The sequence below is a fragment of the Coregonus clupeaformis genome, chromosome 16 (genome assembly GCF_020615455.1).
Source record: "Coregonus clupeaformis isolate EN_2021a chromosome 16, ASM2061545v1, whole genome shotgun sequence".
Lineage (NCBI taxonomy): Eukaryota > Metazoa > Chordata > Actinopteri > Salmoniformes > Salmonidae > Coregonus > Coregonus clupeaformis.
In genome coordinates this window covers 39,976,202-40,001,506 of record NC_059207.1, presented here as the reverse complement: position 1 = coordinate 40,001,506, position 25,305 = coordinate 39,976,202, and the positions used below count along the sequence as shown (strand labels likewise).

General features: G+C 41.9%; 1 protein-coding gene across 8 annotated transcripts; it reads right to left on the bottom strand.

The window, feature by feature from the left end:
* Positions 1-22,913, bottom strand: LOC121584754 (RNA-binding protein Musashi homolog 1). Of its 8 annotated transcripts, none has more exons than XM_041900842.2 (15): positions 22,791-22,913; positions 22,410-22,450; positions 21,514-21,595; positions 21,262-21,346; positions 16,195-16,236; positions 15,393-15,485; positions 9,254-9,302; positions 8,510-8,592; positions 8,289-8,406; positions 7,307-7,444; positions 6,649-6,705; positions 6,274-6,330; positions 3,278-3,457; positions 2,185-2,230; positions 1-2,020 (listed from the first exon to the last, which is right to left on the bottom strand). In XM_041900842.2, the coding sequence occupies exons 1-14, from the start codon at positions 22,847-22,849 to the stop codon at positions 2,202-2,204; spliced, it is 1,113 nt and encodes a 370-aa protein (XP_041756776.1). In that variant the 5' UTR covers positions 22,850-22,913; the 3' UTR covers positions 1-2,020; positions 2,185-2,201. The 8 variants fall into 8 exon arrangements, with proteins under 8 accessions (XP_041756776.1, XP_041756775.1, XP_041756777.1 ...); XM_041900841.2 differs by having other exon boundaries at positions 3,282-3,457; XM_041900843.2 differs by having other exon boundaries at positions 3,303-3,457.
* Between the last annotated feature and the right edge of the window lie 2,392 nt (positions 22,914-25,305).

Genomic DNA, 25,305 nt, shown 5'->3' with positions numbered 1-25,305 from the left:
TGTTTTAAAATAATTTATTAGGAATTTTAAAAAGTATTTTTCCAAAGAAAAAAAGAGAACAGGAAGAAAAAAAACTGAAAGAGGGTTACAGTGTTGACAAGAACATTACCTTTCAGAGTAAACACAGAATCCAAAGGCTGCAACACCGTGGCAATCAGCAGGCTTAGAAAAATATCAAAATCTACAACTTGGTGATAGAAATTGACAGCGCCTCTTTTTCTTAAACTAACCATAACATTAAAACACTTTATTTTGACCTCCCAGTGCAACAACGTAACATTTCTGAACAAAATGATTGCGTTCTCTTAAAAAAGTATATTGCTTCTTATGAGTTTCATGGCTACAGTCTGAATCACCCAGTAGATATGTAGTGTCTCTGTCAGTGTGGAGGGGTTGAGAAATACAAACAATCTCATCATGGAAGAGCCTCAGGACCACCTCTGAGATAATGTTAATTTAGCAATGAACGGAATGAACAAATCCCTTCCACACACCGACAGAGACAAGGAAGTTCAGTAACAAACAAAAATAGCAGTAATAAATTCACATTTACCACCAATGTATCCATTCCCTGACAATATGTTTCACACCTGATGCCAATAAGTGTGACCACATATAGCCATACAATGCACACACACACACAAACGCGCACTCACTCGCATCAACACAATCTGCAGAAGAATTTAGTCGTGAAATCTTACCATTGTGAAACTGTTTTACGACTTTCTGCATACTTGTCCTTCATTTTCCTTTACAACCATTACATATTAAAAATGATAATTCTAAAACAACAATAAAATAACACAGTACCAAGTAATGAGGAAAGAAACAGCTAGTTTTTCTCATATTAAAGTAGTATCCCAACACTCGCGTCCCCCACGTTAATGTAACATCTCAAGCTTTCTCTCTCCCAGTGCTGATAAAAGGGATTCCTGGGTGAATTCACAGTATAGGAGAAAACCCTTTCACTCTGACAGACCTGGGCCAGTCTCACAACTCAGACAACTAAATATTATGAATCAAACAAATACATCAGTAATAAACCAGCACATAAACCCTCCCATAAAACTATATCATAACTTAATGTTAGTGTCATGAATGTTGTCCAGTGGAAAGGGAATTATAAAACTGACTGACAGAAACACTGTGATAATGACTGGCCCCCCGTTTCTATGATACTATGATATGGAACAGTCTGGGTTTCCAACACTGAACAGGATAAATGAAACTACAAAACCATCTGCTGAAAACAAATACCATCTCACCATTTCCCCCTGCCCTCCCAACACCGTTCATTTTTTGCAGAATCCAAAAGACAGTTATATTTACAATATTTTACAAAAACAGACATCGCACGGTTCAATCTAACTGGAAATAGACTCATGATTATCAATTTTGTTACTTTGATCATTATTAGTATAACAAATGTTTGCTAAAAACCTACCAAGACATGCATTTGTCAACATTGTAATACATTTTAAAAATTTGATTTATTAATCAGAAATGTTCTGTTAAAATTCAGTATGAACTAAAAGACAAATATACACTTATTCAGTAGAAATTATTGCTCCAGTCCTTCACATATTTCGTACCTGGAGATCACTCTTTCTCCCTCTCCGCCTCTCAATAAAACACCTTCTGAACAAAAATGTACCAAAAATCAAAACAAAGAATCAAGACATATGAGATTACATTACAATTTTCACTAAACTTTTAAGTGAAATAAAACAAAAGAAAAAAGTAGCTAGAATTATCTGCATGTCTTTCTAATACAAGCAGAAACGTTTTAAAGGTTGTTGTTCCTTTCTGCTAAATACAGTAACATGTTAGACAGTAGGTGATGTTAAGACAGAACACAGGAAGAAGAGAGATACTCAGTGGGAGGAGGGGCAGGGACATCAGGGGTCAAGGGTCAGGGTTCAAACTGCATGGTCACACAGCCAGAGAGGAGTAACCATAGAGAGACATGTCAGATCAGCTCAAAGCAGCTTCAACTCCTTCCATCTCTCAGGTCACAGACCTGCAGAGAAATAGAGACCATGTTTATTCTATTTCCATGTTTCTATTAGACAACATATCTATACATTCCTTACAATAAATGTACAGTCAATTAGAGTGATTATTTGAATGGAACATGACTCTTCTGAGTATGTGATCCTGTTGGTGGTGTAGCAGCAGACTCACTCTCTCAGTGGTAGCCGTTAGTGAAAGCCGTAGCAATCAGAGGGCCCTGTAGAGAGCAGTCAGACACACAGGAGAGATTAGAGGGAGCGCCCAGTCATCACAACACAACGACCAACACCCTCAACATCACCAATATCACACTCAACAATACAATAACACAACCCTCACCAAATGTGCCAGCAAAGTCTGTCAAAATAGACAGTATAGATAGACTCTCATTTAAAAGTCACACAATGACAGACAGAATCTTATGCTCATACAGTCATAACAAAGGAATGGACACTGAGACACTGTCACTAGCCGGCTACCACCCGGTACTCTACCCTGCACCTTAGAGACCGCTACCCTATGTACATAGAACACTGGACACTTAAATAATGTTTACATACTGTTTTACGCACTTTATATGTGTATCATGTATTCTTGTCAAGGCTCATTCTATATGCTATACACACCTTTTCTATTCACATACTGACCATACTGTCTATACACACCATTCTCATATATATTCTTTATATTCCGAACTCTGGTCCGGAAGCTAATTTCATGCAATTCTATCCATTTTGCTATGGGGTTTTGTACTGTGTATTTATACACTGTATTCTTGACATAGCTCATTCTAATATTTCTACTACTGTACATTGCATTTTAGTTCACTGTTTATACAGACCGCATATTTATTTATATTCTGGATTCTTGACATAGTTCACTCTAACATATCTACTGCTGTACATATCATTCCTAGTATATCTTGTATAAATCCTGTGTACATATGCATAGATTGCATTTGGATTGTTAATTGGATTGGTTTCAACATTTCATCATTTCTTTCTTTTAACTTTTTGGATTATATGTGTATTGCTAGGTATTACTGCACTCTTGGAGCTAGAAACACAATCATTTCGCTGCACCTGCGATAACATCTGCAAATCTGTGTATGCGACCAATAAACTTTGATTTGATATTACACTCGATCTTTAAACACGTGCCAAGATCAACATCTTACAAGCACTGCTATGTAACATAGATATTCTTCCTATGACAAACTGAACTGATAGTTTGCATTACCAAAAATTAATAGGGTCTAAAATACCTACGTGATAAGGGCTGTGTCTTACCCCCAGACTATGGCCGAACCCAGTGCTTGGGGAGGGGCTTGCAGCGCTGAGGTAGCTGCTGACAGCAGACTCCTGACTAGCTGCTGCATATAAGTCTGCCATTGGCCCAGGGCTGCTGGTGCCCAGGAACCCCCCCGAACGAGAGGGGGTAGAGCCTAAAATACCAAATACAGATGCAAATAAGTGGACAGTCACACAATTAAGTACACAGAAGAAATACTGTACAACAAACGGACAATTTCTCCATTCAGTCATACCCTGACAGAGATAAAGATGAAAGAGGTTTCAAGTCATACCAGTGGAGGCTCCTCAGAGGAGGAAGGGGAGGACCATCCTCCTCAGTGAATTTCAGAAAAATAGTGAAACATTAAAAAAGTTATCCTTTTTAGATAAAACTATACTAAATATATTCACGTTACCAAATGATTAATTAAAACACACTGTTTTACAATGAAGTTCTACAGTAGCCTCAACATCACACTCTGGGGTAGCACCATGGTGTAGCCGGAGGACAGCTAGTTTCCATCCTCCTCTGGGTACATTGACTTCAATACAAAATTTAGGAGGCTCATGGTTCTCACCCCCTTCCTTAGACTTACACAGTAATAGTGGCAACTTCCGGAGGACGTCCTCCAACCTATTAGAGCTCTTGCAGCATGAACTGACATGTTGTCCACCCAATCAAAGGATCAGAGAATGAATCTAGTACATTTTAGCGGCCCCCCTCGTGACAGCGAAGAGAAATAAAAAAAATAGTTTAAAAGTTAATTTCCTGCAATTCTGCACATTTTGCCATGGGGCGGAGAGAAGATTTAGCAATTTTATAACTAATTTCATGCAATTCTACTCATTTTGCCATGGGGTGGAGAGAAAAATGTGCAGTTTTACAGCTACTTTCCTGCAATTCTATACATTTTGCCATAGGGTGGAGGCAAATGTTTGCAGTTATAATATGATAACTGATGATCAATGCCGGTCGGTAATTCGACCATGCTTACTACAAGTTAAGATAGCTGGCCGCTAGACTAACTTACCAATCAAAAACATTTTAGCTGGGCTAATTGAGTGACTGCTGATGCACAACCACATTTCTAAATTGCACCTTGTGCATCCTATTATTCTAACTCTCAACAGTATGTTGAGACCCCGACTAAGCTATATACAGTGGGGAGAACAAGTATTTGATACACTGCCGATTTTGCAGGTTTTCCTACTTACAAAGCATGTAGAGGTCTGTCATTTTTATCATAGGTACACTTCAACTGTGAGAGACGGAATCTAAAACAAAAATCCAGAAAATCACATTGTATGATTTTTAAGTAATTAATTAGCATTTTATTGCATGACATAAGTATTTGATCACCTACCAACCAGTAAGAATTCCGGCTCTCACAGACCTGTTAGTTTTTCTTTAAGAAGCCCTCCTGTTCTCCACTCATTACCTGTATTAACTGCACATGTTTGAACGTGTTACCTGTATAAAAGACACCTGTCCACACACTCAATCAAACAGACTCCAACCTCTCCACAATGGCCAAGACCAGAGAGCTGTGTAAGGACATCAGGGATAAAATTGTAGACCTGCACAAGGCTGGGATGGGCTACAGGACAATAGGCAAGCAGCTTGGTGAGAAGGCAACAACTGTTGGCGCAATTATTAGAAAATGGAAGAAGTTCAAGATGACGGTCAATCACCCTCGGTCTGGGGCTCTATGCAAGATCTCACCTCGTGGGGCATCAATGATCATGAGGAAGGTGAGGGATCAGCCCAGAACTTCACGGCAGGACCTGGTCAATGACCTGAAGAGAGCTGGGACCACAGTCTCAAAGAAAACCATTAGTAACACACTACGCCGTCATGGATTAAAATCCTGCAGCGCACGCAAGGTCCCCCTGCTCAAGCCAGCGCATGTCCAGGCCCGTCTGAAGTTTGCCAATGACCATCTGGATGATCCAGAGGAGGAATGGGAGAAGGTAATGTGGTCTGATGAGACAAAAATACAGCTTTTTGGTCTAAACTCCACTCGCCGTGTTTGGAGGAAGAAGAAGGATGAGTACAACCCCAATAACGCCATCCCAACCGTGAAGCATGGAGGTAGAAAGATCATTCTTTGGGGATGCTTTTCTGCAAAGGGGACAGGACGACTGCACCGTATTGATGGGAGGATGGATGGGGCCATGTATCGCGAGATCTTGGCCAACAACCTCCTTCCCTCAGTAAGAGCATTGAAGATGGGTCGTGGCTGGGTCTTCCAGCATGACAACGACCCGAAACACACAGCCAGGGCAACTAAGGAGTGGCTCCGTAAGAAGCATCTCAAGGTCCTGGAGTGGCCTAGCCAGTCTCCAGACCTGAACCCAATAGAAAATCTTTGGAGGGAGCTGAAAGTCCGTATTGCCCAGCGACAGCCCCGAAACCTGAAGGATCTGGAGAAGGTCTGTATGGAGGAGTGGGCCAAAATCCCTGCTGCAGTGTGTGCAAACCTGGTCAAGATCTACAGGAAACGTATGATCTCTGTAATTGCAAACAAAGGTTTCTGTACCAAATATTAAGTTCTGCTTTTCTGATGTATCAAATACTTATGTCATGCAATAAAATGCAAATTAATTACTTAAAAATCATACAATGTGATTTTCTGGATTTTTGTTTTAGATTCCGTCTCTCACAGTTGAAGTGTACCTATGCTAAAAATTACAGACCTCTACATGCTTTGTAAGTAGGAAAACCTGCAAAATCGGCAGTGTATCAAATACTTGTTCTCCCCACTGTACATTGTAAACTTTAATTTGATGGCTAGGTTGTAGCAATCTGAGTATCATGTAGTAGCCTTAACCTATTGATGTTACATTGAGCTGGGTGAATGGAATATGAATGACAGTCATTCAATATGCTGTAAGAGAAATAAGGTCATGCTCATGAAAAAAATCGTCCTCCCTCATCTTAAAAGGCCCGACCACCACTGCCTCATACCTCTAGCTACTGCTGCTGCCGCTGCTGCCATTGGTCCGTATGCCGACAGAGGAATGGCTGAGGATGACAGGGAGGAGGAGGTACAACAGGTTACAAATCCAGCTCAGGCTAGAAAAACAGACATGACCTCTCTAGACAAGTCAGTCAGAAAATTATTTTTATCATTGACATCATGTCAAACTCTAACATATGGAGCTACATAGTGATGCAAGGTACATTAACGAAAACACTGATGAGTGCAAACCCACGACTCTGTAGTGTGTAATTACTGCATAATAACTGGTGTCACTGTGTAATAACTGGTTTGTAACACAGTAAAGGGGTGTGTAGCAGACTGACAGCATGCTGCTTGTAAAGGCCAGAGGAGGGACTGACCTGTGAGCTCAGGGGGGTGGGATGATGTCAGAAGGGGGGTCCTCTCTAAATGGAATTCTAGAACAAAAACATCAGAGTGCTGTTGAAACACACCACCAGCGAGGCAAGGGACACACTCATCCATACACACACATACACACACACCTGCAGAGAACACACAACTAGGGTGACAACAGGGGAACACAACACTGAGCTGGAGAGATGGAGTAAGAGGAAGGAATGAAAGAAGAGAGGGAATGGGAAGTGGCAGATTGACTTAGCAGAAGAATTCATTCGCTTAACTGGTTGTACAAGCCTAATACGTTAGGATGGATTAAGAATATACTGCCCCTCACAAACACACCCACTCTCTCTCTTTCACTTACAATCACACAAAAAGCATGCAAAGCATATGTAATTCCACTCCCTGATATTTACAAGCAGCCAATGACACACACAGAGTGCTTTATGAGTTTGTGTATTGGTAAAATAGTTTGTCTGTGTTTTGTGGGAGCTATTTACAGTATGACGAGTCTAAACACACACCAAGTGAAAATGAATAAACCCTACGAATTACACAACCATCATCAAATGATTGGACTCCTCTACTACTCAGTGACGGTCCAGGGAACGCCATGATTAACTCAAGGCAGTATGAATGGGTGGAGTAGGTTCTTACCAGGGAATTGATAGGTATATCCAGGGGTGATACCAGTGTAACTTCGACTAGCATACGTAGCTGCCTGGAACCCTGGGTAACCTATGGTGAAAGGACAGTCATGGGTCTGTGTTTGAGTGAAACAGTGCTGCCCCCTGCCTGTGAAAGAGGATACTGTCAATGTAACAACAGGTTCATAGAAACAATACAGTCAATTACATTCTCTAGATCAGCCAATAGGATATTTTGTGTATGTATGCTCGGCCCACAGTTGAACTAACTTAACAACTGTACCCTTGACTATAATTACCCTTGTCCTGCCAATGTCATTGTGAATATTGCAGTTCTCAGACTGAACAGTAGATGTCATATAACCCCAAATGACAAAATGACATGTTGGTTTCCTTACCCTGTAAGCAGTCTTTGGATAAGGTATGACAGCAATCCATGTATTGGTGAAAAATGCTAATATCGGTACCATAACCTCAATGGGATTTGTGCCACAAATGCTAAAACGTTAGCATTTGGAAACAGTGCCAGGGAAACTAAGCCAAAGCATGGATTTCTGTCATACCTTGTCCATAGACTGCTTACATGGTAAGGAAACAATGTGTCATTTGGTGAACTATCCCTTTAACCACTAAATCCTATTATAGGTCTCATAAATATCAATATTACACACATACAAGCACTACTTTACCCTAAGACCATAGATTGCATAAATTCCAGGGTACCGCTTAAACTAATTTGGTACTACATGTTTTAATAGACTTTTCAGTTGGCAGGCTCAAGCATGGAATTATCTTATTAAAGGGAGATGATGTTATAAAGAGTATGACATCTGTCCCCTGGCGGTTGTACTTTCTGTGGTAAATGATCTCCACCTGATGTAAAATATGATATTACGAGAAGATTCTTTACAGTGTTCCACAGTCATTTGACGATATGGGGTAACGAGATATAAGGGGCCACATCATCATCGTTGACATTACTATGAGCTTACCCAGCATGCCGATGCCCAGCATGAAAGCGTCCATGCCATAGGGCATCACCCGAGAGCGCCCCCTGGCCGAGCCCATGGGTGACATCACTTCCTTGGGTTGAGCCTTCTTACACTCCACCTGTCAGAAACACACGAGGGGGACAAACAGTCAACAACTACACCTCTCACAATAACATTGTGTATAAATTACCAAGGATTGATTTACGGCCTTCTTAGCTCACCATTTTGTTGTTTATCTCATGGAAGTGGATCTCACACACTTTGTCCACCACGTCCTCATTCTCAAACGTGACAAAGCCAAATCCTGGAGTAGACAAAATACAAATAATGTATGTGAGGAAGGTCAACTCATGAAGTATTGTGCACGACACAATGGATTAAAGCCCTTGTTCCCATTATTGAACATCTCAGACCCAAGTTTGGGTAAATCCCTTCTACTGTCTCCAGGGGGTTAGAGTGTGGGGCTAATGCACTACTGCTAACCACCTCCTGTATTAGGTCCTGTAATAACTGCTTAGAATGTTGGCACCCTCCCCCCTCTGGGGCGCTGTTCCTGGCTCATCCCCTCCTCCCTCCCATCCCTCCTGGCTAGGCCAACGAACCTCCCCTCCTCCCTCAGCCCAGTAAAGCTGGTGGGCTGTCATAATCGATCAGTCCCAGGGTGGGGAGGAGGAGCTTAAGGAGGCTTTATCCTGATCCCGATTAACGGACTAATTAGCCTAGCCTCGTTCCTCTCCTCCTGCTCAGTTCTTCCTGCTCAGCCTACGGGGGTGGGGGGGGGGTATCCTACTAGCACTGACTTTGCTGATAGTTGCTTTCTTGAGAAAAGTTTTACTTACTCCGATTGTGATATGTGGTTGTCTTACCTAGCTACCTTATGGTGAATGCAGTAACTATAAAAGCGTCTGCTAAATGACTAAAATGTAAATGTATTTTTTGTTGAGGATACAGAGATGGAGTTTCACCTCTGTGTCTGTTGGTGGTCTTGTCAAACATGAGCATGGCATCATCAACCTAGAGGAGACAAACACAGAGTTGTATACATATCACCTCAAGAAACGCATGCTCGCACCATATTGTCTGACCTCATCCCTTCTCAAGTTCTGCAGGGAGGCTCAGCAACAGATGGACAGAAGCGGCAGAATGGGGGGGTTACAAAGGAGGAGAGGGAAGGAGGGAGGGGAGCACAGAAGAGGATAAGAAGAAAAAAACTGAAAAAACCTTAAGAGGGGACATTTGTAATGAATGGACACAAGATGATCGCTAGAAAAGGTTTGATTCACGACAAAATCAGAAACCCTTCACTGTTTCTCTTTGTTAGATTTCCTGCCTCTGAACTGCATTGTCGCAGTCTCTCCGAAAAATCCACCCTCGTTCCCCCTACTTTCGAAAGTTTGCCCTTCCCATGGCAATTGTGCAAGAAGTTCTCTTAAAGAGCTTTATCGGGCAACAAGCACTATTTGTGAAGAGAGAGAGAGAATGTGTGAAAGTGTGTGAGAGAGAGACAGAGTGAGAGAGATAGAGAAACAGAGAGAGTGGTAGGGGGTACAATAAGGTAAAAATGTGGGCAAGTATAGTGTTTGATGACAGGAAGAGGAACTGGGGCGAGAATACGGGTACAGACCATGGTGAGGTAGAGATGAGTGTGTGTGTGAGAGCGAGAGAGAGAGAGAGAGAGAGAGAGAGAGAGAGAGAGAGAGAGAGAGAGAGAGAGAGAGAGAGAGAGAGAGAGAGAGAGAGAGAGAGAGAGAGAGAGAGAGAGAGAGAGAGAGAGAGAGAGAGAGAGAGAGAGAGAGAGAGAGAGAGAGGATACAGTATTGTGAGATAGAGGTGGAGACAGAAAGTATGGGACAAAATGGGGAGGGAGGAGAACAGAGAGAGACAAAGAATGGGAGCAAGAGAACAAAGAGGTGTGGAGGCTTTGTCTGTTGGCACAGCCAGCCATAATTCCTCATCTCCTTGTGCCCTTTCTCTCTCCCTCTCTGTCCCCCTTCACAGTGCAAAGACCCAGGTATCTCCTTCAACTGAACACGGACCAATACAAAATCTAATAAAAAAGCATGAAATATCACACACCTATTATAATTCAAATAAACTCCTATATTCAAATAAACTCCAAAATGAATCTGTGTTTTCCATTTCTGATGAGTTTGAGTTTGTAATAAAGCCATTGACAGGTGCACATGGTTCCACCTAACTTTTTGTCACAACCATTCACACGCCTATATGGTTCCACCCAGAACTGGTACATTGTGTTAGTGTCAGTGAGTGTGTGTGTGTCAGAGTGTGTGTGTGTGTTCGTGCTTGGGGACATCATTGGGCAGCTTGCACGCAGAAAGGTCAAGGGTGAGGGAGGAGCGCCTCCAGCCAGTGTGAAATAAGACCTGTTGGTCTTAGCCCTCTCAAATCACTGACTCCTTCCACTCTGACATTTCCCTATCACCCGTCCTGTCTCCCTAACCAGGACTGCCTCTTTCTAGGCCAAGCCCCATGACACAGCAATGGAACACCACAGACAACGTCACTCCAGGGTTTACACCACTAAACTGTACTGAAATAGAAGCTGAATTATATGCTGAAATCTACAACTTGCAAGAAGGCAGAACTGACACTTAAGATATGTTATTCACATGTGCCATAGAATAATCAACAGAGATTCACCACAAGCACCCAGTGCAATTAAAAGTTAAAACGTCAATAATGTCCTCATTTAACTAAATGTTTCTAAGTCAATAACTGTCCTTTAAAGCTAGATATTTCAAATACGGGACATTTTAATGGCGCACTGGACAACATTTCCCTCTTCCACCGCTCATCCTCCCTGTCATTCTCTACCCATCTCTTTCTCCACCCCCTTGTCCAGAGCAGGACAGAATACAAAAGGTCCAGTGAGGCAGTCTAATCCGGAACTTCCATGGATGGCTGGAGCCTACATTTCTCAATCCATCCATCTCTCTATCTCTCTCATTCCATTCATGCTGTTTTATGATTGGGAGTGAAGCACTTCATGTGTCACATATAGTATAGTATGTGATAGATACAGGAAGTACCATTTCAACTATCAAGACTTTGAATGTAATATTATATAATCAAACTCTGCCCTGACTGACTAGACTAGACTGACTAATGGCTGACTAAACTACATAAATGAGCTTTGCCTCAGCCTATTACTGGTGTTGAAAGCTAATCTAGTTAGCATCCAGGCTCATTGGTTTATCTGATTTCCTATTGAATTGCACCTTACCTACGTCCGTAGGTTACCTGCGGCCACTATTTCAAGTTTTGCCTGTTTAAAATAGGTACAGTGTCAACAAAAAGTAAGAACATTTTGAAGATTCAACAGAGGAGTAAAAGTGCACCACAGCGCACCTCCTTGTAAATACTGAACTCCTGTACAAACTAACAACATATTTGCCTAGCTTTGTTCAAATACATAATAGTCCCACTAAATCCCTGCATCCCATCTCTCTGGCCTAGTTCCCCCCCTCTCTTTTTCTCACTCACCCTTCATTTATTCTCTCCAGTCTGCACTTCAAAGCCCTTGGAATCTATGGTGGGAAGAGTAAAAACTGAGTACACTATGGATATTAAAATAAATATCTATGTACTGAAGACAGACTGGAAGTGAAAAGTATGTTGGTTTGGGTCTGTTTTGACCATTGGTCGATGAGTGTTATTGTTACACAACTCCTGGGTTGACACACCCCCCACCCTCAACACAACACCCCTTGCCCGCTGAATTACTTGGGGACAATGGGCAAGCCGGGTCACCACGGTAACGGGCCAGGAGGGGGTTGGGGTAGAAGCAGCTGTTACATCAGATTAATTCAGATTCTGATAATCCCTCCCCACCATTGCAATACTCACTCCCTCTCCAAAACTTTTTTCTCCCTATTTTCCCTAACTTAGCCTAGTGCTCCATACCTCCCTAAGCCTCTCCACTCTGGTTCTACTCTCTCTATCACTCTTCTCCTCCACCCCTCCCACAAGTAACTCTCCTTCCTTCCAAAGCAACTCTTCTATTCCACTTAATTTTTACCTTTACCTCAGCAATCAGTTTTATCTAAACAACAAAGATGTGTTGAGGAAAACACTGCCATGGAGGAGGATGCAACATCACACTCATCTCATATCCACTCACTCCTCCCCTCAACAACAAAGTCTGAGAAACAGATCCACCAGGTTCAGTGTCCAGTCTGGAGCTCTGCTGGTCGGCTACTGCGTAGAAACTAGCGGTGCCAAAAGCCTTGGTCTGCCCTAGAAAGCATATGTAAATTACGATCGGCAGAACGGGCAAAATGTAGACGACCGTTTTGTTCGATCCCCAAGGTGAATTATTTTAAAGTTCGCTACAAATCGAGATATTTAATTAAATAGTGATCTATTCTGAGTACTACATTTGATGAAAATTACTACATCGACCATGATCCTTTGCTAGTTACGGCCACTTTCACCATGATATTTAGCGATTTTTTGGTGCCTTTCAGCAATATGGCACCCTTCAAATTCAAATACTTCTGGCTTCATGCGCCATCGGGAGTTTCCCATAGGAATACGTGGATGACGTCAGCGCTATTACTATCTACTGGTTTTAATGGCTATGAGATCCACACACGTTTACTAGGGCAGGGGCTCCCAAACTTTTGAGGAACATCCCGCACCCGCCCCCCTGCGCACCCGCCACGTCTATTTCTATGGGCACTGTTCATAACACAAACTGTTCACACCCCTCTTGTTGGCAGAGAGGACATTTTGCAGGTTTAAAGCTTATATCCTGCAATTCTACACATTTTGTGATGGGGTGCAGAGAAAATTGTGCAGTTTTAAAGCAAATTTTCTTGCAATTCTATACATTTTGCAATGTCTAATGTGGATTCATGTGACATTTGAGTGACTCAAACATTACAACAAAATCTTAGAGAGCTATTTATAACTTGTCAGAAATGTCCAGATCAACTAGCCCATGTCAGCTAAAGTTTTTTAGCTACGTTTTTTAGCCCAAAGATTTTGTTGTAATGTTTGAGTCACTCAAATATCAAAGGTATGCAATGACTGACATGAAAAGAGGAAAACTGATGATGTAATACCCAATTTCGAAATTGCACCTTGTGCATTCTACTATTACAACTTTCAAAAGTACGTTGAAAGCTGGACCCCCGCACCCCGCCCTGCCGACTCTAGGGCGGCATGCCCCACAGTTTGGGAACCACTGTACTAGGGCTGGGAATTGCCAGGGACATCAAGCTACAAAATTATCACAATACTTAGGTGCAGATACAACATGTTTTGCGATTCTACAGTGCATTCAGAAAGTATTCAGAACCCTTCACTTTTTCCACATTTTGTTACGTTACAGCCTTATTCTAAAATCAATTAAATTATTTTTTCCCCTCATCAATTTAAACACAATACCCCATAATGACAAAAAGGAAAAAAACAGGTTCTGAATTTTTTGGCAAATGTATTAAAAATAAAAAACATAAATACCTTATTTACATAAGTATTCAGACCCTTTGCTAAGAGACTCGAAATTGAGCTCAGGTGCATCCTGTTTCCATTGATCATCCTTGAGATGTTTCTACAACTTCATTGGAGTCCACCTGTGGTAAATTCAATTGATTGGACATGATTTGGAAAGGCACACACCTGTCTATATAAGGTCCCACAGTTGACAGTGCAAGTCAGAGCAAAAACCAAGCCATGATGTTGAAGGAATTGTCCGTAGAGCTCCGAGACAGGATTGTGTCGAGGCACAGATCTGGGGAAGGGTACCCCAAAATGTCTGCAGCATTGAAGGTCGCCAAGAACACAGTGGCCTCCATCATTCTTAAATGGAAGAAGTTTGGAACCACCAGGACTCTTCCTAGAGCTGTCCGGCCAAACTGAGCAATCAGGGGAGAAGGGCCTTGGTCAGGAAAGTGACCAAGAACCCGATGGTCACTCTAACAGAGCTCCAGAGTTCCTCTGTGGCGATGGGAGAACCTTCCAGAAGGACAACCATTTCTGCAGCACTCCACCAATCAGGCCTTTACGGTAGAGTGGTCAGACGGAAGCCACTCCTCAGTAAAAGGCACATGAAAGCCCGCTTGGAGTTTGCCAAAAGGCACCTAAAGGACTCTCAGACCATGAGAAACAAGATTCTCTGGTCTGATGAAACCAAGATTGAACTCTTTGGCCTGAATACCAAGTGTCTCGTCTGGAGGAAACCAGGCACTGCTCATCACGTGGCCAATACCATACCTATGGTGAAGCATGGTGGTGGCAGCATCATGTTGTGGGGATGTTTTTCAGTGGCAGGGACTGGAAGACTAGTCAGGAACGAGATAAAGATGAACGGAGCAAAGTACAGAGAGATCCTTGATGAAAACCTGCTCCAGAGCGCTCAGGACCTCAGACTGGGGCGAAGGTTCCCCTTCCAACAGGACAACTATCCTAAGCACACAGCCAAGACAATGCAGGAGTGGCTTCGGGACAAGTCTCTGAATGTCCTTGAGTGGCCCAGCCAGAGCCCAGACTTGAACCTGATCGAACATCTCTGGAGAGACCTGAAAATAGCTGTGCTGTGACGCTCCCCATCCAACCTGACAGAGCTTGAGAGGATCAGCAGAGACTAATGGGAGAAACTCCCCAAATACAGGTGTGCCAAGCTTGTAGCGTCATACCCAAGAAGACTATGAGGCTGTAATCGCTGTAAATGTGCTTCAACAAAGTACTGAGTAAAGGGTCTAAATACTTATGTAAATGTGATATTTCATTTGTATTTATTTTTTATTCAGAAATGTCTAAAAACCTGTTTTTGCTTTGTCATTATGGGGTATTGTGTGTAGATTGATGAGGGGGAAAAAACAATGTAATCCATTTTAGAATAAGGCTGTAACATAACAAAATGTGGAAAAAGTCAAGGGTTCTGAATACTTTCCAAATGCACTGTATATGTATCACGACTTATAACGATAAAAAAATAAATGTTGGCACACCATTTAAAAAAAAGATTGTGGCCGGTACAACCGACTAGCGCTAGCTAACGTTAACTACCTAGCTAGCAAAATAAACAAATAAAGATCTTCACATTTCAATATCAACACTAGCCCACATGCTGCTTACCTTTCCGAACTGGTCGAAATATGCCTTGACATCCTCGATGGTCGTGTTCACGGACAGACCTCCAACAAAGATCTTCTTGGTCCGAGTCACTAGCTGCAAGGGGAAATGGGTCAGTTTATTAATGGATGGAGAATGAATTAATGAATGAGTAACTGTGATAACACCATGGATTAAGATGAACCATTAACGGTGACTGTAGTTGGGTAGCCTGGTATTGTCCATCATATGCTTGTGTTATCATCTCTCATGTGTTTCGTCTAAATTATAAATTAATTCAGGTGCCAATGGAAAAACCACCAGCAGGCATGTTTCCAATTTCCCCTAAAGCTCCTAAAAGACCACTTTGCATGACAAATAAAGGAGTCAGATGAAATAGCTCTGCCCATGTATAACCACAAAATGGTCAGACTTTATGTTGATCTTTATGCCATCACGACCAACAGTACAGTACATTATTAACATACTATTGCACTGCTTATGTAGAAAACTGCTTCTGCTACCACAATCAGCATTAATGCAGGTGAACTTTACGTATACACTTTAGGCTCTTGAGAATATACAATGTACATTATTGTGCTGTATAAGGTGTTAACAAAAGCCACTTGATCACATAAGAGTGTATGGAGCACAGTGATGTCACAGCAGCAGTCATGTTCATCTCATTACAAGGCATTAGCCCAGATAGAATGTGAAAAGCTAAACACAGCAAGCACAGGCTAACCTGCTCCCTCCTAGCAATGTCATTCACACTGGACTCACAGGACTAAGCCCTGACAAATAATGACTAGACTGGCTCACTCACCTTGGGCTGGGCTCTACGAGGGAACGCAACTTTCGGATCAATCTAGAGGAGGGAGTTAAGAGGAGAAAGGCCTGTTTATACACACAGCTCAATACAGATAAACTAGCCCAAGCAATCAGGTAAATCTGTGTGAACCAAGTCCATGGTTATCGTCTCTTTGGTGCTGCTCCTTGCCTCATCCTGTAAGGGTTCCTTAGCATGGTTGTTTGGGTTATAATGCTGCACCAGTACATAGGTCATTATGAGAGCTAGAGCAATAAGCCAAGTAGAGGATAGATAGAGGGATAATTGTTTCCACAAGGTGGGGCATAGAAGGTGAAAAAAATGTTGAGTATAAAATGTGGTTTCTCTTTGAAGAAATTTTCTCTTTTCTGCATTGTTGGAAAAGGACCTGTAAGTAACCATTTCAACGTTAGTCTACTCCTGTTGTTTACGAAGCATGTGACAAATAAATGTTTCGATTTGAAAGAATCTGCTGGTAGATTTGGAACTAAGTAACTCCCATTTTAACTTCATTCTAACAATAACCCCATTGGCCTACACTGTGCACTAGCCAGAGTTGGTATCAGATGTAATGAATACTGCTCCAACCTCAGAAGTGCTGGTTTATTGGTGTGCTTGTGCAGGTGGAATGTGTGGGAATGTTGGAGTGACAGAGGCACAGAGGTGCCTCTCCTCTCCGGCCTGTCTGCCTTCCACAGCCCTCTCCTCCTCTCATCACCAACATGTGACATGTGATCTCCTGGAATCTTACACAGGCACTACAATCACAAACACATCTCACCTCCGCAAAAAAGGACAGAGAAAGAGACATAGTGAGCTTAAGAAAGGGAGCGACAGCACAGAACAAGAGGAAGACGAGGAGGGAGAATGGATGGACGCAGACAGAGGAGAGAGCCATCAACCACACACACTGACAGCACATCAGACTCATTTTGTTTGTTTGTGTTTGTTTGTTTTTGCCTCCCTCTCCCGCTAAGACTTTATGATGATCTCGTGCGCTATTTAAAAACCAACATTTCATAGTGTTTTCATCACACAGTTCTTCCACTGTGTTGACCTCTGCTCTAAAAGCATCCGTAAACGTGAGAGCTAAGCTATCACTTACAGTGCAGAGGCTGAAATATTGGACATTTTATGATGATAATAATACTAAATGAATATAATAACAATGCAACTACATAAACTGTCAGGTCAATTGTAGATTCACCATGAAATGTATCACACAAAAGCCAAACCCATTGAATTCATACATTTACAATATAGTCATTTGCTCAGATTGAATAAAGAATAACTACACCATGACAAAAATATGCAACTATAGAGACTATAGTACAGCAATTGGAGACCTCTAGCTATAGTATTAGTCTATACTGATCTAACAGAACTAAAGAACGACTAAACTACTCCACGCTGTACTGTTGTTATGCTACGAGACAGTAAGACAGTACAGTGCTAAGAGCACTATATTAGTCCGTAACCATGACGGGGTAGAGCAGAACTACAGTAGAAAGCTAGAGCCTCTATAGTAAACCACATGCGTTTACCAGAGTAAAGTACAGTGTTTAGTCTACATGTATAGTGTCGACATCACGGCAGGTTCTATAGAGCAGAGTGAGAAGGCTAGGCTAGACTGGACGGAGTATCGGATGCAGAGTCTACTGTTTAGTTCTATGGTCTCTAGACTGGATGGTGTATCGGATGCAGAGTCTACTGTTTAGTTCTATGGTCTCTAGACTACTCTGATAGTCACCTCCGGTCACCAACCCTCCTGATGTCCAACACTCCTGTGCACATTCAAAAACAAACAAACAGACACACACAAACAGACAAAATCAACATAGAGCAACCAGCACACATCCATGGGGGGAAATACGGACATTAGACAGGTGAGGTAACTTTTTAATAAAAGGATTTTAGAAAACAATATGAATGACCCGAATAGAGAATTGATATGAAAAAAAGTTAAATGCCCCCCTTTTCTATATTTATGACAAAGTAACAGACATAATCATGTAAATTGAACAACACCCTGCTTTAAAAAATCTAATGATGACATATTTATTAGATGGTAACAGTTCCAGTATGAGAGGACCATGCTAAACGTGCCAGAGGTGTTGGTGTTGGAGAGACAGGCCAGGCCGTAACCCAGGCTCACCCCCACTGTCCACAGAGCTAAGCCTAACAACAAGGCAAGGGGGTTTATCAAATCAGAACAATCCCATTGATCAATTACTGTCCAACCATAGGCAACAGTTAGTGAGGTGCACGACCCGGTCTTAGTTAGCAACACACACCAACTCAGGGGTCAAACACACTGTCAAGTAAAATATCTGTGACTCAGAAGAACAACCCAAGCTTTTTTCCTTCAATCCTATTAGCTGCTTTGTAGATCCATACTAATCACAGATGGGGTGATCCCTCCCTTCCTCCTCCTCCTCTTCCTCCTGGGTCAGCATGTTAGTCTCTTCACGTTAAGGTGAACTGAAACATCGTATTCTATAATCAATAGAATTATTGATTTTAGGATGTCTCAAACTGTTTTGATTTGACCTGGACGATTTTTAGGACAGGTTAATATTTTCATTTTCTTAGGACTGAGCACTTGCCTTGTGGGTGCATAGCAGGTGTGGGACTGCACCAATGACATCCATATTCAGTACTGAGTCCGACTGACACAGTTCTCCATGTTTAGACAGAATATGTTCTACAAGCTACAGGGGTCTTTAACACTCTGTAACTTGAGATTGAACTACTGTTGTTATCATCAATATACTGTATATTTGCCTATTGGAGTATCCTTGTGCTAAAGCTATGCTGGAGAAATGTAGGATGACATAATATCTTATAAAACTCATTTTCCCTCAAACACTATTCTAAACCTTTAAGGCAGAGTGCAACGTCACTCAGATTGGGCCCTCTCTATCAAAACCCCATAGCAGCCAACCAGCCCATCCCCCTCCGTCAACTTGTGTCAACTAGGACCCAATAACATTTTGTTGTAGACACCATGGGGAGCTACTATAATCTTACAACAACTTAATACAATAATTCTGCATAGATGGGTAGATAGGCTACTCAAGTCACTAGCAGACAGTGTGCTAGCAGCTACAAATAAAAGTCCATTAATTCCTCTCCAACTCTGAGAATAGTTGCCCTCTACTCTCCCGTAAACCTCTCTCCATTCTTGTCCTGGAGCAGTTCAGTTTGTCAGAGCATGGCACATTCTTTCTGTTGCCACTGGAGAACTCTCTAACAGGATAACCTGCCTGTGGCTGTGAGAGAGGAGAGGAGAGGGGGCAGGGTATTCTCTCTAAACTAAAGCCTACTCTACTCACCATCCCACCCCTGCCGCTGGTCACTGAGCCTTCTCCTTGCCAGACACACACACTCTAAAGATGCCACAGAGCACCATCCATGCTGAGCACAGTCCCACCCTGTTACCAACCACACTCAGCCATGCTCCCTCCAGCTGACATCACATTTATCTAACCTATTACTGCGCTAGGGTTGTGCTATGAGCTTAAACTGTTGGCTAGTTTGGTATCGCAGGAATGATCATTTTCAAATATGTTGATTTTGTGTCCATTTTCTTTCAGGGAGGTGTCATGGAGACAAAAAAGCCATGGCGACAAACCATTAAAGCCCCCATTCTAAGTGAACTATCATCACGCCAAATCAGACAGCTGCAGTAACTTTTGATTTGGTCTGACTTTTTTTAATCTATTGTTTATCTACAAACCACTTTCCATACTTCTGTACAGAATGCTTGTGCAACACTACTGTACCACTTTGAAACTGTACCGTTCCCATCCCATAAAGCGCTCCACCCTAACTATGACCCCTTTTATTCCTTCCTTCCCTGAGTGGTGTCCTCTTAAGTGTCTACAAATCTTCCTTGTGTGTATCTGTAGATATATTGAGATGGTGTCCCGCTCCAAACACAAATTGGAAGAAAGAGCCTCAACACATTTCAATACCCTGATCTACCCCTAGCCATCACTGATCTACCCCCAACCATCACTGATCTACTCACAGCCGTCACCACTCCCACCCAGTAAGGGGGAACTCAGCCGTCCCTATGGCGACCAACGGGCAGCATTGTTCCCAGACCAACCCACATTCATTACTGACAAAGACACACACACACAACAGAGTTTTACAAACACAAGTTACACGCATTCCCTCACGCACATGTACACATAGAAACAGGTTATGTCTGAAACATAATGCCCTTCCATATGGTAGTGGTTATTCTGACACTCCCTATGGAATAGCACCTATATGACAATGTTGGGAATATCACTATCTTGCCCCAACTACATCACATCTGTAGATTACTGGTTTCAGGGTGCAGAGGCACAAGTTCATTCATAGATTTGTTCACATAAGACAGTTATTGAGGTAATTTTCACAGTAGGGACAAATTACTTGCGAACTGAAACACAAAACAGCATGCAGAAAGTTTGATGATGAGTTTGCTATGAAGCAAAGTGTGCTATTGAGCACAACCCTGTCTGGGACCCCCAGTTACCATGGAAATTGACACTGAGTAACACTTTCTTGACCATTTCACTGTGGGAGGGTGAGGGAAAGAGACAGCACATTCTGTAGCCCAGTCTATTCCTGAGCTTTCCTCCATGGTTCAACATGTAGATTTTAGATCCCATTACACTTCATGTGTGAAGAACACTTGGGAATAGCATTCAAAAGTAGTTTACTAGTAGCCTAGTTTATTAGTCTTGTTTAAATTAAAGTGAGTTATGGCAACTTCTTTAATAATGCCATGTAAAGGCAATAATGTAGGCCTAGCTATATTTACTTCATTTTTTATTTCTATTCGACTTATTTCCCAGAGATAATGTAAGAACTTGAAAAAAGTAGAAACAAGTAGTGTATGTCTAAAATACTATTCAAATGGGTAAAACTGCTACAGCCATATGCAATAATGTTTTAGTTAGTTCTTGAGAGTGGAAACATGTATTGTAGTATTGGGTAAAATGGAACGGATAAGACTAGAAGAGTATGCTAGTCTACATTAATACTTTTCGTGATTTAATAACTCACTGTTTTTGAATCCAACTCATGCCTGGTTACTGCTGAAACTGAATCCACACCGGCCTGGTCAACAAAAGTGACAAATCCAAAACCCCTTCAAAAAAATATCAAAATATACAATCATCAAACACAAATTATCGACACACATAATAATCTGAATATGAATGAACTAGGCCTATGTCATGACTAGCAGTTGAACTGTTGTGTTGTGACCAAGCGGGCTTTTCTGAAAGGGCGCTGCACCGCGGACGCCTCCCTCACCTCGAGCGCTTGGTAACTGGATCCCGCATCACCATGCACTCTTTCACCTCGCCATACTTGCAAAAGTACTCTTTCAATCCCTCTGAAATAATAATAGAAAACAAATTGTGAGATAAAAAAAATGGTTGTATGTCTGTAGCATAAGCCTACAGCAGGTGGCGTGTGACATATAGCCTACTATGGCAAAATTGTAGCCACCATTGTTAAACTTTCTGATGGTCGCAGTCTGTGATTGTGTTCAGACATCAACAATGCTACTGTCCAGTGTCCAGAAATTAGAACATAAAATAAGGGATGTTTAAAGTTGACAATGACAGCCTATTCAGAACAGACTCCCTTAAAGTTACATCAACCAACATAGTGCATAAAGAGAGTCAATTATGATCCAATGACAGAACACTCATCCCTCAAGAGGTGCTAGAAAATCTATCTTTCTATGTTATAAGTGCGCAATTATTGTCTTGAACAATAATAGCCTGTTGCCAAGGTTTATTGATCAGAACTGTGTAAACTCCTTTTCCAAAATGCCACACATTTTTCACGGATTTATAGCCTAAGGCCAGTTGTAGTTGTTTCGAATGACTTTAGGATTGGTTTATTTTCAACTTGGCATTCTTTATTATATCCCCGTGTAGGCTACTGATCTGTGTTGAATGAGGCTTTGATTTCAGCATTAGACAACAGATTTAATTTATATAGACGGCAATCGAGAGTAGTAGCCTACAAGTAGCACAACTCATTCATCACTTTCAGAAATCTTGAATCAAAACAATGACTTTTACAGATTCTTATTTCCAACTCTCACTTTGTCTTTAAAGCAGCTTCATAACTGAGAATTATATAAGAGAATAAACGGCTTAAAGTTCGATCAAGTTTTGAGGCGAGAATAAGCTTACCTTGTGTCGTCTGCCAGCTGAGACCGCCTATGAACATTTTGCTAAAAAAAGAAAGAAAAGAAAACATGAAAGTGTAACTGTAACATGTAAGCTTTGATGTTAGGTAATGATGACAGTTAAATTATTTAGAAATGTCGACCCGTTATATAAGTTATTATAAGTTATAACACCGTTATTAAAACCAAAATATAAATTTTCTGTCCACAAAAATGAGCGGTCTCGCTTTGAAGATGAGCAGTGCCACCAACAACACAAAAAGTGCGAGCATGCTCTCCTTCATCTCAATACTCCAATATGCAGTTTCTTTCAACTCCTGGGTTTGTCTTGAAGGTGTATCCGATCTCAGGACTAGGTAGAGCCGACGGGGGAAGGTAAGTTTACCAGGGATCGTGAGGGGAGTCCGTGGAGGACAGGCTGCTCTGGCTTCTTTCCATCTCCATTCCTTGCCCGTGTGTTCAGACTGTACCGTATGGAAAAACAGGCAGAATGGAGTGATGGGGCGGGGGTTTGGCCAAGGGTTTTAAGGGGGGAACGGGCTGTTGCAGAGAGAAGGGAGGAGTATATCGGGCTCAAGGAGAGCTGGTAGACTCCTCCTCTCCCTGTGCTGCTGGTTCCCCTCATCCGTCTTAGCAGTGCACCACTCTATCCCATAAATTATTTCGAAATTACGCACATTTTACGCACGCTTATAAATACAACAACTTCTTACAATTTGTAAAATATACAAATAGAGATATCAATAAATGTATTATATTTTGGATAAATGATAATACTGTATGAAATAATTGGAATTATCATTTTTGTTGTGATGTGGGCTCCAAATATCATACCTGTTTAAGGTGATAAGCTTGGCCATATTAATATATCAAAATAGAAATAGACGTGTAAGGTGTGCTACTATGGCTTCTGCCAAGAGGTTTGGGCCTTTATGCCACAGGAGGGATGGAGCTTGCCCAGTTACTGCATGACCACTGGACTATGATGGCTGTTTCCCCTCAATCTCTACAATGGTGGCAGTGATGGGATATTTCAAGAGTTTCTTATGCCTTTTTGTAAGTTGGCTTCGATCTGTAAGCATTGGGTTTATTAAACTTGTGTGCCCACTCCTTGATAGATTAAAATGTACTGGCCTCTTCCAAGATAATTGTCTCTAGGGCACAGGAGATAGTGCACTCTCCCTATAACCTCAGGGTTGCTGGTTCAAACCCCACTGTGGGTGCTCCCCCTCCATAGGTTTAACGGAGATTCTATATCAACAGGTGTTTTGAAAAGAGAGCCCTTTTTTTATTAGTTTGACAAATGGTTTGCAATGAAACAATCCTAAATTGAACGTGCCAGCATCTCTACATTCAGTTGGATAACAGGATTGAATGAACTACAGGCATAGGCCCACAGGCCTAATACATGTGCTTGAGTTCACCCAACTCATTCAGGTGACATAAGCTGCTGCAAAACTTTACAAGACATAGTAGACAAAACGAATTACTAGGTTTGGTGAACATTAACACCAAATGACGCTCACACTAATCCATATTTATTCCAACCCTGTACAGCCTACAAGCTTACAATTCTATTTTGTTTCACAGTAGGTCATGTATAGTAGTTGTTTGTTACCTTTCTGACCACTGCATTACTAAATATAGAAAAATGCCTTTATAAATCTGCTCTCCACTTTTAATCAATCTCACAAAACATACCACTGTACAACTACAGTATAGCCTATCATGAAAATGGGCCCTTTTTGTCAAAATAAATTAATAATGGATTGAGAAAATGAAACTTTTGGGCCTAGTTGATGTTCTTTGTTCTTAGAAAGACAGACCATCATATCAGTGTCCACATCATCTTAAACTCTGTGTCAGTGTCTCCAGGCCTTGGTTCACCTACTCCCAACACTAGCATCAGTAAGACAGTCCCTCACTCTGGCACGATCCACCCACCACCCACCACCCCCCCCCCCCCCCCATAACCCCCTGACGAGGGTTGTGTTTTGTATAGGAAGTGGTTTTGGGCAGTGTGCTTGCTCATTCACTGCTGGGTTTTAAGTATTTAATTAGTGCCAAAGCCAGCTCCACCTAATCTCCTCTCCAACACCGACTCAACATGTGACTCGTTAACCGTTTGGAGGCCGATCACAATGTCGCTTCTCAGAACAGCCATTCTAATAATTCAAGCAATGGCAATACATTATCACCAATGCCTAGGGTGATAAAGGTAAACAATGTTGTTGATTCACATGCCTCTGAAAGACTGTTGAGGGAACTCTAGGAAGTCTAATCTGCATTAAAACTTCAAATGGACTAACCATAACTACTGTATTATCATACAAGCTTCTGGTTCTTCAACTCCCCTTTACACACGCAGCTTGTTCCATTAGGGGGTTCACTCATGACAAGCTGTTAAACTAATTCCAGATGACAATAAGAACAAGAATATTGCTCAATATGTGAAACGCCAAACTTGCTTACATTCCTATTGCCATGACTATTGACTGGTTCGGAAACTGTTTATTTGTTTGTGCTCTGGATGATAAACTCTGTTTGTGTGTGAAGTGTCCATGAGGTTTATACTGGGTGAGTTGTTGGACGTTGTTGGAGACACCCAGCGTAGGCTACACAGCCTCTGTCCTCAGCAGAGGAATCTCCAAAAGTGGGACAGGGACTATTCGGACAGGAACTAAGGCGTGTGTTAAATTTCTGCATGCATGATCAATGGGGTTGAATAGCGTGGGGGGTAGAGGGGGGTGGTGGGGTGGCATGGACACAATGCTGAGAGAGGAGGGGGCAGAAATAGGGAGAGAGGTTGGCTGACTAATGAGACTATGAGGAGGACAACAGGAAAACAGTAGCTCTGTTCCCTTTTCAAGTAAACAAAGTGTAAACTGGTTCTGTGGTTC

What these genes read in the sequence shown, in the direction of transcription:
- LOC121584754 (XM_041900841.2), bottom strand. Translation starts at nt 22,849, where the DNA reads ATGGAGATGGAAAGAAGCCAGAGCAGCCTGTCCTCCACGGACTCCCCT. An exon ending in GACTCCCCTCACGATCCCTG is followed by an intron (nt 22,451 to 22,790) that starts GTAAACTTACCT and finishes TTCTTTTTTTAG; the next exon opens with CAAAATGTTCATAGGCGGTC. An exon ending in GCTGGGCATCGGCATGCTGG is followed by an intron (nt 7,445 to 8,288) that starts GTAAGCTCATAG and finishes CCTCTTTCACAG; the next exon opens with GCAGGGGGCAGCACTGTTTC.